The sequence below is a fragment of the Oryzias melastigma genome, unplaced genomic scaffold (genome assembly GCF_002922805.2).
Source record: "Oryzias melastigma strain HK-1 unplaced genomic scaffold, ASM292280v2 sc00274, whole genome shotgun sequence".
NCBI classification, from domain to species: Eukaryota; Metazoa; Chordata; class Actinopteri; order Beloniformes; family Adrianichthyidae; genus Oryzias; species Oryzias melastigma.
This window is the reverse complement of record NW_023416900.1, coordinates 232,268-250,268: the sequence shown is the minus strand read 5'-3', so window position 1 is coordinate 250,268 and position 18,001 is coordinate 232,268. Positions and strand designations below refer to the sequence as shown.

Below are 18,001 nucleotides of genomic sequence, written 5' to 3'. Positions count from 1 at the left end.
GGCAGGGGCAGGCAATCAGAGTAGCAGGGTCAGCGGCAGAAGGTCATGTCCAGGAGTAAACGCTCAGAGATGCCGGCAGGGTGGCGCAAACAAAACTCCCCAGAGAGTGAAGTGTGGAGTCAGACTATAAGCTGAGGAAGTGATGAGGTGATGGGGAACAGCTGACTATGATGAGTCCAGGTGAGGGCAGGTGGTGAGCTCAAAACTTTGGTGAGCGCTCCCTCTGGTGACTGGAGACGGTAGTGGCAGGTTCCTCCATGACAGGGTAATCACAACCAGCCCTCCAAATCATGTTATTTTATTGTTATTAATGGATCAATGTTATCTTTCGCTCATTTCTAACTTGTATAATTTTGACAAAATATATTTTTATGGAGAGAAAATATTGAAAGTTATTTAAGGTTTAAGTTGATTTATTCTGGAATAATATTCCTGACTTTTTATTATTCATAATCATGTTAAAAAGTTAAGGTTCTAAAATTTTAAAAGTTGGCATTCTGCTAGCTTTTTGGACTATTTTGGGATTTACAAAGATTTTTTAGGCTATTTTAGAGTTTAGCTGATATTTCAGCTACATGCTAGCTGTTGAGGCTAATTTAGACTTTTTTAAAACGTTTTTTAGGCTGTTTTGGAGTTTAAATGGTACAATGCTTTTTTACCTTCCTTGAAGGCCCAAAGTGCTATACAGTCACAGACCCATTCACACACACATTCACACATTCACACACTGATGGTGGCTCTGCTGCCTAACACTGGCGTCAACCTTCCACCAGAGGTAATTCGAGGTTAGGTGTCTTGCACAAGGACACGTAGTTCAGCTATTTTTTTCAGTGCTTCCGATCTGCAGCAGCTCGTCTGACAGCGGCTCCTGTCGGAGGTGCTCTGGTCTGATTCCCCTGCAGAGCCTCGCGGAGAAACAGGAGGGAGCACCACGGAGCCCTTCCACACCTCCACAGGGCTTGATCAGTCCACCGGCCGGCTAAGATCTGCGGGAGTTTAGGAGGATCCCCTGCTATCCCCGTGACTGTTGACCAGCTCTTGGGACAGAGCCTCGTTTCGGAGGGTCTGTCCCAAGAGCTGCTGCAGATCAAAAGCGCTCTTTTCTCGAAAATATTCATATTTTTAAAGCGATAAGTGTTTTAAAAATGCTTATTTAGACTTTTTTATATTAATTATCGGGAATATATTTTTAAGAAAGTGGGAAAATGTCAAGTTTTACCAGATATTATTCACAATCAAAGTTTAAAACGAGTGGTAAGAAAACTATGATGAACGAGCGTTCTAGTAGTATTTAAACGCATTACTTATGGACAAATTTCTGAGACGTGAAAAGAGTCTCCCGATAAATCTGTGCTTAACTGTTGAAAGTCCCTAAAAATGTCATGTGCCTGAAGCCGAGTTCCTGACTGGTACATGCGACTCGGCGACCTTTCAAACTTCAGATCTTTAAATTTCGGCGCCTGATTCACGCCGCGTCACTCAAATCAAGCTGCTGCCAGACCTTCACGCCGCGCCGGTCGCTTAAATTGCGCCACAGGACTTAATTTGTTCCATTGACTTAACATTGAAACTGGCAGCCTCTGCAGCAGGATATGCGTTTGTTGTGAATGCACCTTTACAGGTGCAATGCCTGCATGGTGATGTTTATCTCCCTCTTCATTTTTACAACCACCTCAACCCATTTTTCTCCCCCATACTCAACTAGAACAACCTTAATTGGAAAAACCCTCAATCTTTCTCCTCTGGAGGTACTGATAAAAGTCACCCGTCTTACTTCATGGAGCCCTGCTGATATGACGGATGACCTAGTGACATATAGTCATCTTTTATGTTCTAGATAACTTTGCAAACCTGCTGCTCTGCTTTCAATGCACAAAAATATATTTTTTTCCTATGAAGAAACATGAATTAATTTTTCAGCGCATGTTTCTAGAAAGAAATGAATATTCCTTACCATAGTTAGTGGTCTCTCCCATTTCACAGGTCGAGTTCTGGGTTAACCCAAAGCAGCAGATTGAGATCACCTGATGTTTGCTGGTGCTGTGAGATCTCAGAGGTTTCTAGAAACATTCTGCAGAAGAACCAGCTCATGGTTCTGAGGGTGATGAGGACAGACACGCTGAACCACAGCTGCCCATCCCTCTGCAGAGAAACACCTGCATAGAAGGCCAGGCTATCATCCAGCTGTCACAAACTGTTCTGCCTGTCCACCTCTGCCAAGTTGACAACAACACAAAAAACCCCACAATGCTTCCAGAAAGTCCACACTGCTGTGGAGGGATCACTAATTGTGATGGAATTGGTATGAAAATAGTTCAAACTGTAATTCTTGGGATTAGTCAACCAGTCACATACGTGTGCACTAGAATGGCCAATTCCCTACAAAAATGAACATAGACAAAGCTATACCACCATAGTAAACATAAGTTTACAAACTATAGACCAGGTTCCCTTCTCTCCCAATTCTCAAACATCTTTAAAAAATGAAAACAACTGCATGAGTTTCTGGAAAAGAATGACCTGTTATCTGACTGTCTGTATGGCTTTAGAAACAACCATTCAACCACGCAGGCGTTAATAGATCTTATAGAGAAAGTTACAAATGTTAAAAAAAGAAGATTGAAGTAGGATATTTCCTAATGGAGAAAAGATAGTTCATATTGAATGGGAGTGAGTGTGGAGCATTGGGCCTTCACACTTGAACAGCGGAGCTGTAACTTCAGTGTTGACATTCTTTGAATGTCCATATGTAGTAAAAAGCTGCTTTTCTCCACTTCAGAATCACGTTAATTCTGTAAATGGTCAGTAGTTCAGATGACGTGTCATTTCCTGTTCCCGGGGACAGCTCCAGTACTGAAGGGTTAACCGAGCTAGAGGAGAGTTATCGAGACAACAGTTGGCCAACCTTAACTGTTCACTTGTCCTTTTCAAACCAGCTGAATTGAGTTGATTCATGTTTAATTATGTAAAATTTCCAAAGCCCGGTCAGTTTGGTTATGTAAGACAACATTAACCACTTCTGTGTTTTATCCTAGGCCGCCTTGTTTCATAAGAGCCCCTCCCTGACCCGTCCCTTCCTCCGCTTAGCCTTTTAAAGGATGGACGGGTCTGCTTGTCTTCATTATGACATCATTTAACTGGTGTCTGCTCCATCACAGTGACATGCTCGTGTTGTTCCCAACCCCGCGCAGGACTGGAGTCTACACTGACCATGTGACCCCCTCTGACATTTAATCAATCCTGAATTGGTTTTCTGCGTGCAGCAGCCGTTTATCTGTGTGGCTCTGGTCAACCTCACACAGAGGTCAAAGAAAAGCAGAACAGCTGAGGGATCACATGCTATCACATGTGCACGTTCTGTGATGCCCTCTGAGCTATGCACAGCCATCTGAGTTAGATGTTCTTCTGGTCTGACTGCTGCCTGTCCAGAATTCTATTGTTCACAATGAAGGCTCTCCCCATAGGTGGCAGTATTCCCTCTTCTCATTGGTGTACCATCCATTTGTAGAACAAAGAAGAAGAACTTGCAGGAAAAACAAACTTCTTGAGCTAAAAATAATTCTAAATTTGACTCTGTGCTTTAACTGGGCGTCTGCAGTGGTTTTGCCTCACATGAAGAGTCTCTCTTTTTTGTTGGAGTTTGCATGTTCTCCCCATACATGTGTGGGTTTTCTCTGGGGACTCCGGGTTCCTCCTATAGTTCAAAGACGTGCTTCAGAGGTGACTTGGTGACTCTAAATCACATGTGTCAAAGTCAAGGCCCAGGGGCCGGATCTGGCCCTCCAGATCATTTTATTTTATTGTTATTAATGGACCAATGTTATTTTGTGCTCATTTCTAACTTGTATAATTTTGGCGAAATATATTTTTATGGAGAGTAAAATATTAAAAGTTATTTACGTTTTAAATTAATTTATTCTGGGATAATATTCCTGCATTTTTATTATTCATAATTAAGTTAAAAAGTTACGGTTTTAAAGTAAAAAAATTGGCATTCTGCTAACTTTTTGGATTATTTTGGCATTTAATAAGATTTTTTAGCCTATTCTGGAGTTTATCTAATATTTCAGCTACATGATAACTGTTTTAGTTTTTTAGTTAGTGTTGGTGTTTTTTTTTGTTGTTTTTGTTTTGTTTTTAGGCTATTTTGGAGTTTAGCAAATTTAGCTACATGCTAGCTGTTTTTTCTAATTCAGGTTTTTTTCAGTTTTCAAGGCAATTTTGAAGTTTAACTATTTTTTCAGCTGAGTGTGACTGTGACCCTCCCACCAACTGGCGACCTATCCAGGGTGTACCCCGCTCTCGCCCAACCGTTGTCAGGTTAGGCTCCAGCAGCCCCATGACCCCGTAAGAGATAGCACGGGTTCAGAAAATGGACGGATGGACAAATGCATTGGTTTTATCTGGGGATGATATGTAGCTGAAATCTAAACTGTATAGAATGGTACCATGACTCTTTCAAAATGAGTTTTATTTGTGTTTTAGACATATTTGAAGTGGAGAAATGTCTTCTTTTAGAGGGCTGTTTCTGTGACCATCAAACTTTCAGGTGGTAAATGAAATCACTTTCACGCTTTAACCTGACAAACATGTTGTTGGACAGTTGTTAGGGGTCAAGAGGTCATTCTGAGGGTTAAATACATGTGTGGTCTCAGCCTCTGTCGCCTTTCTGAAGTTCCTATGAATTGTGCATATATCTAAAGAAATGAAACTGTAATGTGGGATCACATTGTCTGAGATTAAAGGACATTTTCCATGGCAGCTGAAGTTTACAATCCCCACACCCACATCTTCTCCAAGAGGACAGTCAGGGTCTAGGGTCAGGGTTTAATGTGTTCCAGTCTGTCCAAGCTGCACAGCATTAGCTGATGTGTGGAACTGTGATGTTGGCGTGCAGCTGATGGTCTGTGTTCTGTGTGCAGGACGCCTCCATCGCCCACCGCTTCCATCTGATGCGGGAAAAACACCCCGAAAAATTCAACAGCAGGTTAGTGGATTTTGTTTGTCTCCCCCAGATATCATTGTTTGTGCCAACAGATGACTTTGGAACACATCTGTCCAGCTGCAGCTTTAAACACTGACATCCACGGTGGATCTTAGGGCATCTGTGGTTAAATACGGCCACACAGCACCAAAGCTTCATGTTCTCAACAGCTAAAAACATTTGCAGCTTCTGGAGCAAAAGAAAAGGATTTCCTGATGTAAATGGAGAAATGTGTCACTCATTTAATAAAGAAGTGGATTCTAGATGACAAATTAAGGGGCAAAGGCTGGACTGTCAGGTCTGGTTCTGGTTTGATCCAAAGCTGGTTTCGTCTGCTGGTCTCTTAGTTTGTTTGGTGTGAAATCTCACCTGAGCTCTGGTTTGGACCGTACAAGAGAGCTTTGGTCCTCTTGAGAATGGAGGCCTCTGCTCACTTGCAGATGAACTCTGGTGTGGTTCATTTCAGGGACAATGCAGAGTAAAAATGGACTTTCAACACGCCGATGAGAGGAGAACCAAAGCTTCATTTGAAGAAGCAGTTTGAACGTGTCTTCTGGGTAATGGTGGGGCAGTGAGGAGCTCCTGCAGAGATGATGGTCAGACTACCTGCAGAAACTGATGTTTTTTTGAGTTATCAGCTGTTCAAACTGCAGGATTTTTCCAAGTAGTTTAGTCCGCTCCTGTCTTTGGTCGTCTCTTGGGATGACCCTGTGTGAAAGCAGATCAGACCAGATGAGAGGTTCAACAGCATTCCTGATGATTCCAGTTGAATCCACAGGATTGTCCTACAGAGGAAGGTCCATTCTGAAAAACCTCAGAGGCTAAACTGCACCTCATCTCTGCGTTGTTCCTGTGGATCACAGAAAAAGGGAACATTTCCTCCTTGAATATTTCAAGCTGAAGTTTGTGGGTTTGTGGACTCTTCAAATACATCAGCTCTCCACTTTCATCCATTACAGAGAGGCTGTTTAAATGTTGAGCAGGATTTTTGTGCAGACGTGAACCCTGAGCATCAACTCCTCCACCTGCTGAGCGTCTTGTCTCTCGGATCGGTTTGCGTTTCCTGATCACACTAACAAGATTGTCCACAAATGCTAACGCAGTCTGAGCAGCAAGTGAACACTGACGTTTTGTTCTGTGCATCTCTGATTGGCGGCTCCAACTGCTCTGTTGTGTTGTGATTGATGTCCTGGCAGAGTGTGCATCTCTGAACCCTCGCAGCTCCTGCAGTTGAAAGGCCTGAGTCTGCAGCAGATGATGGCTCACCTTTGACCCCTGAGAGAGGCCCAAAGCCTCCAGCACTGAGCCGTATTGTTCTTGCAGCCCCTCGCTCCTGGATGTGTGCCGCGTTCACACGCTTTAGCACTCACCTCCTCGTCCCTCAGTTTGCTCCAAAGGGAGGACCAAGAGATTTTGAACCATGGGTTTCCCCAAACTTTAGGATCGGGACCTTCCTGCTCCAACATCACTGCATATCAGAGCACAGGGAGGCCCATAAAGACATGGAGCAATTCAAATAAATTGTAACACAATTCTCAGCACAAAGTTTCTGCATCTTCAGCGACTACTTTCTAGTTTAATAAACAACCATCCTTACTGTCATTATTTTTAGTTAGTTTGAAATTAATGATGGTTAAGATGTGTGTTTTACATCCACGTTCCACATGACGCGATTAGTCGATTACTCAGAAAAAATAATCAGTGATTAGTCGACTATTAGAATAATCGTTTGTGGCAGCTCTACTTGGCTGACACTGCCTTTAGTCCGGCTCCGGTGCGGCCGCCATAGCTACTGTGGCCGTGGTCCTGCTGCAGCCACAGGCTGATCTCGGGACACTCCAGACCTGTGATCAGCCACTCATCGCCCATGTTGTTTATAGACCGATCAGATGCTCTACCAAACACTTTGTGGCTCCGTGTCAGAGGAAGTGACACAATGTTTACACCACAGTGAAAACATAGCAAATACAGTGGAAAACAGGTTTTCTTTTGAAAAATGTACCGGATACGCATTACACTCACTCGCTTGAGTTCCAGTTTAGGTCATTAATAGCCCCAACTTCATAAAAAAGTGTTCTAATTCGTTCTGGCATCCAGGAAAAATTTGAAGCCAACAAAACGAATTTGGCGCTGCAGAGGCCGGACTGGATGCCGCCTGAGTGCCACTCGCACTTTTCAAGTAACGTAGACTCCGGCGGCCGCTCGGGAGCTGGACTGCATGCAGTGTGAGGCCTCTGTCTGTTCAGGTGGTTAAGTTAAAGTCACGTATGTTGCCTGGCTTTATTCTGTTTCTGTTGGGGTCTCTTCAGGGCCCAGTTTGGGAAAAAACAACATATTTTTTAATGAAATGCAATCTTGTATTGTATTTTGAATAATTTTCTGATGTCCTCTTTGGTTGCTTGGACCCTCACAAAGGTGTTGGTGAGAACTGGAACAACAGTCCAACTTCTGGTTCAGAGGCAACGGGGCAGTTTTTGTCCTGGTTACGGGGCAGGAGATCAGCTCCACACCTCACACAAAGTGCTTGAGGGTTTATGGGGTTCACCAAAGCGATTCACATGTGTGTCTTGGATCCCGTCCCTCTGAATTTTCTGTGGGAGGTGCTCTGGAAATATTGGCTCTGTTGTCCGGTCTGTGTACAACCAGAGAAGAAAGTTTGGTTTGTCTTGCTGGCACCAAGTCAAACTTTTTCCCGTGCATGTTGGACTCCAGCAGTGGCCGGCTCTTCTGTTCATAAGTGTTATGTTCAGAATTTGTTGGCAAAGACGAGACAATGTTAGGACAGTTCCAGGACTCGTAGGCAGGCGAGTTCACAGCAGGATCAGAACGGGGGTAAACTCTCAAATTTGGTCCATCAAAGGTCATCTTTTGACCTACCAAGACATGGCCACAGAAGCTGCAGAGAGTTTAGTTAAAACCTCTTAACTGAAGGGTGTTCTTAAACTCTATCAGTGAGTAAGCTGCAGGTCAACATTGAGTCAGTGATAAAGTCAAAGAGCAGCTCCACGTCTCTCATTAGGATCCAGTTTACTGTTTTCTTTGGGAGAAAGTTTTAGATTGTTCTTGTTTTTCAATTAAAAATGTCCAGTGAGGCCTTACTGTTGAAGGTTTCAAAGACAAATCTTACTTTTTATTCTTATTAACATGTGTTACCTTAATGAATACAGAATAAAAATAAACAAATTAAACCATAATTTTTATTTTCTGCTTTCATTTCATGACGTGAAAAAAATAATTCCATTTGGCCCGCGGACCGGGATCCCATTTAGATTTTGGCCATTGATCTAAAAAGTTTGTGCCCCCCTGGTTTGGACAGATTTTGATATGTTATTCTAACACCACATTTGGATAAACTTAACTCTAGCTGTCAGGCATGGCAGTAGAGGTATGATAATCTGGGACTGCTCTATTGTTTAAAAATGAGTCTGTGTGTTTAGTCCTGATAATATCCTGATCATCAGTCACCCAAACTGACATTTCTTTTTAGTCCAAAACTTTGACTTTTCCTCATTTTCTGAAACTGTTTGGAGGATACTGAGATCTTTAGGATCTCTCCCTGTGTGCTGTCTTTGGTCAAGGGAAGGGACTCTGGGAAATCTGAAATTTTGTTCTTTATGTTTATAAAATAAATCAAATGCAGTGACTTGTTGAGGACAAAGCACAGAAAGAACCTGGTCTGACTCGTGCTGAAAATGAAGCTGAAGATGAGCTACAGCTTCTCCATCACCTGAGCCTTAGCTGCAAACACTGGCCTTTGTTCAGAGGGTGGGGGTTCACTTCAACAAGAAGAAAATGTTAGGAAGCAGCGCAGAGACTAAGCAGCTGGAGCTCTGGAGAAACTTCACTTTTTACAGGTTTATGTGTCTAGTTTCAACTCAGCCTAACTCTTTACATTTGATAGCAGACCCAGTGACATAATAATGTAATCTAATTTGACTTTGATAAAAAAAAAAATGCATTTTAAAAATACACATATTTAGATATAAAATACTTTTTAACTAATGCACACAAAGGAAAGTAAGTAAGTAAGTATCTAATCTAAAGTAATAAGAAAACAAATTTCATGATATCCATGAACAAATGAAACTCTATTAACTTGTTCTATCTTTTTTACTACTTTTTTAAACTCACAGTTAACCTAAAGAAAAGTAATTACCCTCAAAATGATGTAGTGTTTGCATCAAGTTCTAATAAAATTTGTTTCAAACTATATAAGGAAATCGCCAATACAGAGGGTCAAAGGTCACTCAGTTGGGCTAGCATTAATTATATCAGCAGCTCCTAACCCTGAATGGTAAACTCCAACTAAAGTCCAAATCAAGAGTGTAAATTAGGGATGAGCAATATATATTGATCATCAATTACTAATTGTTAGAAAAATGATCAACATCATTTTTTTTCTGTTTTATCTAGACACAATCATGTTATCGTTTCCCTTCAGCCAGTAGGAGGCGCTATAGTCTGACTAACTTGTTTAACTCGGGCTGGGTTGATTAAATCAATTAATCAATTCAAGCTTAATAGATCAATAATCAATTCATTAAAATATAGATTGATTTAGCACAAAAAGCAAAAGTTTGCTAGCTTTATGCTAACGCTTTATTGAATTTCCCATAGGACTGCTAATGCTAACTCTCAACTGACCTAAAAATAGATTTCTGACTAAATAAACATCTTTATAAACTCACAGGCAGGAACTTTCTTAACTCTTTAATGGAAGTATTTTGAAAGTAATCATTTATGGTCTAAAGTACTGTTTTTGCTCATATTTTCCTTGTCTGGAATAAGGTGTAATACTACAGCGTGATCGCCACCTAGTGGCCAAGCAGAAACGTCCTCCAGGAGAAGCAGAACAATGTTTCCAATGTTAATGATCTGAACATTTTAGTTAGAACTTCTCCTTTAGAGAATCCATGTAACACTGGATGATATTAACAATCTCAGTATTTGATTTCTAAACTCAAAATTGAATTGAAGAATTGAAGGAATAGAATAATTTTTTCAATTGAATCGATTCAGACTTTTGTGAATCAAATTGAATCGTTTCTGGAAATTATATACCCAGCCCTAGTTTTAACCCAGTGCTAGCTAAACACAAAGAGAGTGACACAGCCCCACACTCTGGCAGATAAATTCAGGATTCACAACACAAATACTACCAACATTTATCCAAATAAAGTAAAGAAAAGGAAAAAAATAAAATAACGCATCAGGAGAACACACAAACTTCACACAGAATGGTCATGGCAGGGATGTGAACCAGGACCTTCTCACTGTGAGGGGAGAGCATCAACCACTTCACCACTGTCCAGAATATCTATGATTGATGGCTGTATATAGATCCTGATCAATGCGCTAAATGTCTTAAAATGTCCTTTATAGAAGCGCTGAGTGATCCTTTCACAGCATCTCTCAGCAGATTTATCTTGTGAGTGGAGGATGGAGGTTAAAAATGCTCAGTCACTCTGATTGGTGGTGGTTAGACGTAAACGCTTGTTTTACCTTGAACCACTTCTGATGAAAATGCCAGGCAAATGTGACGGTGCAGGTAACCATGGAGACGGGGCCGGTGGGTGGCACACTCAAAGCCTTTTCAGACTCAGAGCTGAGTTTGTTTCTGGCCTCTAGATCAGAGTTTGGTTTCTTTACATGCAGCACATTTTCTGCACACTTCACAGCTTTGATCCACACTGGATCTGGTTTCCTCCTGGTTTGTGTGGTGTGAAAGCTCACCTGAACGCCGGTTTGGGTCTTTGTTCACTTGCAGATGAACTCTGAAACGGTTCACTTCAGTGTGAATGCAGAGAGACTTTCCACAGACCAAGTAGACCATGAAAAGTAAAGTGAAGAAATGCTTTAAGCTCCATGAGTTTGGAGGAGAAAAAAACAGCCATAGTGTGAATCTGTGTGAATCAGGTTTGTCGTGGAATATGACTAACAACTGGTTAGCAGGTGAACTTCTTTGGCTCCACTTACTTATAGTTTCAAAATAGCCTTGAAACAAGGTAGAAGAGCATAAAGACCCACTCCAATAAAAATTGTGTTTTTAACATGCTCTTGTAGCATTTTTCTCACGATGGAGGACATGGATAAAATAATTTAATATTAAAACTGCATTCCTGAGTGTTTCTTTATCCAAATCATTGTGAATCCGAAGCAGACAAAAGATGCTGTTTGAAAGAGATTGAAACTGAAAAGCGTGGGCCAAAGTAAATAGATCCATGAACCTCTTCATTTTTCTCAGAGCTGGAATCTGGATCAAGACTCTACGGCTGGATAGCTTCAATATTGCTTGCCGTTTTAGTGAGGGAGATCTGGTGGCAGAAAAGATGACGGCTAAGAATCATTAGTTGGAAGAAAGTCCAAGACCAAAAAAATCATACCACCACCACTCCTGCACACATTTCAGTCGAAAAAATTGCTGTTTTTGTTGAAAAAGACTAATATAGCCAGCGACCCTAACAGATATGTTTTTAATTTTTTTAAGTTTTGAACCTTTACAACCTAAGGGGTTTCTGTCAAAACTTGCAATACTCTTTGACAAACCGAAACTCATTATACCACATGTGTCAAAGTTGAGGCCTGGGAGCCGGATCCGGCCGAGGCAGCAGCAACACCCACCACTGGGGGTGCAGAGGGAACCGGCCCACCGGGGCAATCCTGCCAAGCACCCAGACCAGGGACTCGGGACCTCCGCAGAAGCCCCTCACGGCAGAGAGTGGGAAGGTATAGGAGCGCAAAGAGTGCAGGCCCCAGCCCAGCCAGAAGTGCAGCCCCCCACCGTGCCAGAATGGCCAGTGCGAGGCCCCACCCCCGGAAAGCCCCCCAACCCCAGAGGAGCAGCCCACCACCACCCAGGAGTACTGAGCCTCCCCCTGTACCACCCCAGGTACAAGCCAGGGGCCTCTAAGGGAGACCCGCCCCCATGCCCCAGACAACTGCCCATCCCCGCCGCAAGACGTCCAGGGTGGAGCAAGGAAGGGGCCGCCCACCCCACCCAGGACAGGAAAACTCAAGAGAAGCTGGGGGCCTCGGAGGGGTGATGTTAACAAAGCCCAACCAAGCTCACCCACTGATGGAGTTTTTGGAGAGGTCCAGTTCTCGAGAGCAAGGACCAGAACCTGCACCACCGAGAACTTGACACCCCCAGGCTCCAATGTAGTTTGATCCCCTGCTTTAGATCTCCCGGCGTGGGGAAGAGACCGCCGGGCCCAGGGGACCGGCACCCAAGAGACAAGACCACCAGGCCCCCCCACCAGCGGCCCTACATGTCTATAGAGTGGTTAAAATTGGCGGGAAGGCCACTGAGAGGACATCAACTGTTTGCTGGCAGTGATGTCCAAGCACAACCCCCCCCTTCCAAGGTTCCTATATGTCTTCGGTACAAGTAAAACCAAGGGGAGGGGCAAATCCATGCAGCGGCCCCAGAAGGGGGGCCACTGCCAAGTAGTCCATCCCCTGCGGTGCAACACAAACAACCACCCTCCCTATCGCCCTAATGCATGTTCGTATGAGGAACTAGGATAGGTTCGAGGCAGCTGGCAGACTGACCCCCGATCGTAGACAACTGTCCCCCTGCCCCGCCCAGCGTTGGGTCCAAGCTCCCCCAGCCCAGGAGCCCCACCACACTGAGAGCCGACCCCCTCGGCGAGGGGAGAGGAGCCAAGAAGGAGCCATTCCCAGGGGCAAATCCCAGCCCCCGCCCCCAAACACCACCTCAGTGGGAGCACTGGTCAGCCACCAATTGGAATGAGGAAGCCCAATCAGCCGCAGCCCCCACTGATTGTCTGAGTAGAGACCACAACCAGCCAGGTTGCGGTTTGGAAGGTGAGATTTTAGAAGCATATTCCAGACACCACTTGTCCCTTCAAATAGAGGGTAGGGAGAAGGGAAACATTCAGATTGGGCCTTGGTTTTAGTTGCTACACTAGTGTTAGCTTGGGGTTGTGAGAGGCTGTAGCTAGCTAGAGAGAGTGTAAACAAAGGAATCATGGGAAATGAGCAGAGGCTTACTTCTGCGCCAACAGCTCAGAGGTAACTTTCCAATGAACTTTTGCTGTGCTGCAGAAACTATGTCCTAGTTTTTTGGATTTTGGCTAAAACCTGCATGAATCTTACATTAAAACACCACTGGGAAGGAACACTTTGTTCTTACATTAGCATCCAGCTCTTGTTGAAGAGGAGTCCCCTGAAGAAGGAGGTTTCTCTCAGAAGGAGGTGGCCTGTTTAAGGTCTGCTGGTCCGAACCAGAGAAACAATAATGACTGACTGAAGTGGCTTTCTGATTATTTAAAGTCCTTTTTGTGTCCCAGTCTGCATTCATTTTGGGGCAGAATCCTGGGAGTTGTGGCAGCGGAAAGGCTTATCGTCCATCAGAGACAGCAGAGAAAGAATGAGTTAATTGCATTTTTTTTCGAGCGTCTCAAGTGGAAGCAGCTTAATGAGGTCGGGCAGCTCGGCTCGCAGAGGATCACAGCCGCTCTTAATTGTGATCTCAGATGTGCTCATAATCCTCCGATTTGACAGCAGCTCAGGTTCTGGGGAGGCATTAAGGTGAGGAGGGGGGGAAGGTCATTAGCAGCACAACCATTTCAGCAGCAGCCCCGATCAAACGCAGCAGAGAGTTGGGCTCCTCCTAAATCGTTTCTGTGGACGCCGTCCTCTCCAAACAGGGACACCCTCATTGTCCTCAGCTGTTGTGTCAATAGGAACCTTGTTTGTATCTGCAGGGTGTTTACATGTTCAGAAGTTACTGTCACATCATGAAGGATTACCCAGTGACTCCTCTAGGAGATCTGGGCTCAGACTTGAGTTGTGGTGCAGCCATGGTGGTTGCGGTGCAGAGGTAGAGCGATCAATCTCTGGTCTATGGAGCTAAATTGAGGTCAAATGATTCTGTTGTTGTGATATAAAATAATTGATATTGTGATATACATTTTTTTCAATTTCGCCTAGAACTACCCTCTGGTACACCGATGTTTACTCTGCTACCCCACACCCCCTCTGCTACACCCATCGTCTGAGTCACTTAGAAACACCACCATCTCCACCTGCAGTTATCTGGGTCTCCCACACTCCAGGACCTGCTCCAGTCTGGGTCATTGTTGGTAACTTTAAGGTGTACAGGAAGTATCCTTAAGAGGTCCTTTTACTACCCCCACCCCCCTAACGTGAAACATCTCATCCCTTGAAGCCTCCAGAAATGAGTCCAAATACTTAAACATCAAATGTGTTTAAAAAAAAAAAAACTTGAAAGACTTTAAGGTCTGAAGATGTCAGCTTTTAGGAACAACTGGATCAAAGTGCTCCCTGTTGTAAATAAGTTTGGTTTAGTGTAAACCTTCAGAAACACTTCAAACATGTTTTGATAGAAACACCTAAAACGTCAGCTTTGTTTGAACCAAATTATCTGTAGAGAAAGGAATTTACTGTAATCATTTAGGGGAAACACATCTAAATGACTTTCTCCATATGATGCAGAAGAAGTTCTGGCTGAACAGTTCTGGTGCTGCCTGAGGCAAAGCTAATGTGAACAGAGACACTTTGACTGTCAGCAGCTTCAATCAGGAAGTTAGAAACTCAGGAGGTCACTAAAAAAGCTGGATTGTCCTTTGGATTTAGGTAGGATTCTTTTCAGATAACACTACTGTCAGAATGAAACTGTCATTTTGTGTTTGTCTCAGCTGGGGTTGTGTAAGTATTGTGTAATAGTGCAGTTTTTGTTATTTCCAGCTATTGTTGAGGCCCAAACTCAGCACGCACACCCTCAGGTGTAAAGCATGTTCCTGTAAATACCACTCATCCAAGTCTGAGCGTGCTCACCGCGGGCGCCCTTCTGTAAGGCAGTCAGGACACAGCGCCATCACCAGGACGTTTGTGTTGGGGGCGGAGCTAACACAAAGCCCTATTTTTACAGCCCCTGAGGGAGAGAGGAAACTAAAAACACAGATTAAGATCATTATTTACCAAGATAAACAGCGCCTGAAGTCCCTGTAAGGCTGTGAAGGGGTCTGAGCCTTTATTGATGGTTTGTCTGGATCTGTCATAACCAGAAGTTCTACCAAAGACCTACCTGTTGTGATGTTTCCCATTCACCCGTTCACACACAAACCTCGGGTGTTCACTCAGCACAACCACAACACCATTAAGGGGAGTTTGTTTATGAAGCATGCTCCCATGCAGGTAAAGTACATCTCACCTGCAGCTTCTCCACACACACGTCGTTTTCTGAGTGACTGAGTCAGGACTGTGGAAAGCCCTTCAGCAGGAGGTGAAGCTGAAGCTGCAACTTGAACCTCCTCAGCTCTGGAGATGTGGGTCCTGGAAACGCTTTTCTGATCAGGAGACCAGTCCAGAACACCTCAAAGATGTGGTTCTGGTGTAATGAGGAGCTGAAAATTGACCTTATCGAATCCAACAAAGTGTGGTGTGTCCCAGGAACCCCCACCACCAAAACAGATGAAGTGTCCTGATAAGTCCCTCTGAGTCAGCAAACTGAGGTATCGTTCCAGAACACATCAGAAAAAGCAGAGTGACAAAAAAGACATTGGAAGGAGGAAATTCTTAAACTGTCGACTCCTTTTCTTACCCTCTGGAGCTGCAGATGCATGGAAATCTGAGTCCTTAGAGTTGGAGTTGATGTGTGAGAGCTGCCTGTTCAGATTCTGCTGAAGGAAGGCTTTGCTGTGTGGTCTCTCCAGTCTGACAGGACCACTCCAAGTGTTCTGTAGGACAGACCAATGGGTCACTATGATGGCAGGATTATAAGCAAGTCCAACTTGATTTTTCCTGGTATGACCCTTTAAGTTCATTTATTGAAGTTCTTACGCCTGGTTCACACTGGACGCAGAAGCGACGTAGAACAGAGGGCGCTTCCATTCGGCGCCCTTGTTAACCTGAGGTGTGGTTCACATCAGGTGCAGAGTGCCGCGGTCCTCTGCGGAAGGCTCCCGCCGTGCAGAAAATCTGGTTTATTTTCAAAATATAACCAGTTTTTCACAATAAAACACCGCAATTAACAAATGCGATCATGTTTTTGTACCTAAACAGACTGTACAGAAGAAAATAAGTATACAATCATAACACACACCTCTGTGTGTCTCAACCACAGATGGATTACAGAAGTGTAGGCCTACTAAATACTTGCTTCTTCTTAGCACAAACATGGGGTAATATTTTTAGGTTATTAACATACCCATGATTACAAAAACCCCCAAAAAACTCTAGCAGAAGCGCCTGTCGAAAGTTGTGGAAAAATGCTCATCTGGTGTGAATCGCAGCGCGCACTCCGCTGCACGCCGCTCCGCGGTGCTTCCGCGTCCAGTGAGTTCCTGCCATTGGTCTCATGCATTTTGGGTCCTTCACTATCGGTTCCTGACACATTTATTGGAACACACAACAAGGCGGTGGAGCGCAGCAGTATAATCACAAGAACCACTTTACACCTCCACCACAGAGTGACAAAGAGGAGAATGTGAGAGTCAGAGCTGAAGGCCTGCAGCTCACAGCGCTCCAGCCTCGCTGCAGCCAGCTCTCCTCAGGACGCGGCTCTCTGTGACTCACAACCACGAGAGGGGTCCACATTACCGGGGACGTACGGGTGACCTCCAGCTGCTGTTTGATAGCTCAACATTTGAGTAGATTTATGGTATTCATGTACAGGGATCACTTTGTTGTGTTATTCTGTGAAACTTTAGTAATCAATCACACTCTAGTGATTCTCCTCCTTTCTGTACGTTTTTCAGCACCTAAAAACTCAATCACACTTTCAGTGATTTCAGTGATCTTGGTATCAAAACGTTCAGTTTGTTCAGGACATTACTGCTTGTATTTTTTGTATTCATAAACTTTATAGTTTTTGAAATATTGAGCAAAATATGCCTTATAGGAAATGAATGAGAAAGTCATCAAATTTCAAATTTTTAAGAAGATTAGCAACAAACCTGTAAATATATTCATGGATATGTTTTTAAACCTTTTATTGTCATTTTCAAAAAAAATTGGAGTTTAGCTAATATTTTAGCAACATGCTAACATTTTTGACTAATATAATTTACTGAGGAATTTTAGGCTAATTGGGAGTTTGGCTCATTCTTAGCAGCACAATAAATATTTTTGCAAAATTGGCATGTATTAGGGATTTTTAAACAATTTTCCTACGATTTTTTTTTAGAAATTTAGGTCAACTTCAGCGCTCTTTCATAGTTTTTTAATGACATTTCCAGTCTTTTAGCATTTTACAAATAGCTTTTGAATTTTCAGTAAATCCCTTCAGGAATTTCAAGTAAATTGTGTCACCATTTTCAGCAAAAGCTTCAGCATCCTCACGACTACGTTCAGCAAAAAGCATTCACACTGGGAGTATCGCAGATAATGAAACATTTCTAGTTTGAACTATTTCCTGAAGTTTTTCAGTGATTGATGTTGTGTTGTCTTTGCACGCTGCCTCACAACTGAAGCTTCATATGGATAAATGGTTACCTTAGTTTGAAATTAAAGTGATCAAACTGCCAGGAAAATGTATGTAGTTCCAGTATCTGATTATCTAGCGATGCTATAAAAGAAGCTCTAATTTGGACACAAGTAAATGTGTCTGGTCCCATCTCTGAAGAAACACCTGCAGCTCCTCAATACTCCACACTTCTCCTGTTTTCAAACTTGTCATTCTTGCTTCTTCAGATTCACACTGGCTGCTCTTTCTCCAACAACAAAAACACACAGCTTTGGTTCTCCTCCACTCTTTGATCTGTAAAAGTCAGTCTGCGTTCACACTGAAGTGAACCGCATCAGAGCTTATCTGCAAGTGAACAGAGACCTTCGTTCTCAATAGAGTCAGAATTCAGGTGAGATTTCACCCCGAACAAAGCAAGGAGACTCTCAGAGGAAACCAGATCTGGATCAGAATAGAACCAGACCTGGATTGGTCCAGGACCAGATCTGTCACAGTGGACTGCCTTAACCCTTTAACACAGGGGTCTCAAACTCAAATCAGCCGGGGGCCGCTGGAGGCGGAATCTA

At 43.5% G+C, this 18,001-nt stretch overlaps 1 protein-coding gene across 3 annotated transcripts in view; it reads left to right on the top strand.

The window, feature by feature from the left end:
* The window catches only part of LOC112140936 (diacylglycerol kinase beta), a 112,407-nt gene that overhangs the window by 56,856 nt on the left and 37,550 nt on the right, over window positions 1–18,001 (top strand). For all 3 annotated transcript variants that reach the window (XM_024263959.2, XM_024263957.2, XM_024263958.2), the window contains one exon: window positions 4,923–4,987. In XM_024263959.2, the coding sequence (XP_024119727.1) occupies window positions 4,923–4,987 (65 nt within the window). The remainder of the gene's footprint in view (window positions 1–4,922; window positions 4,988–18,001) is intronic.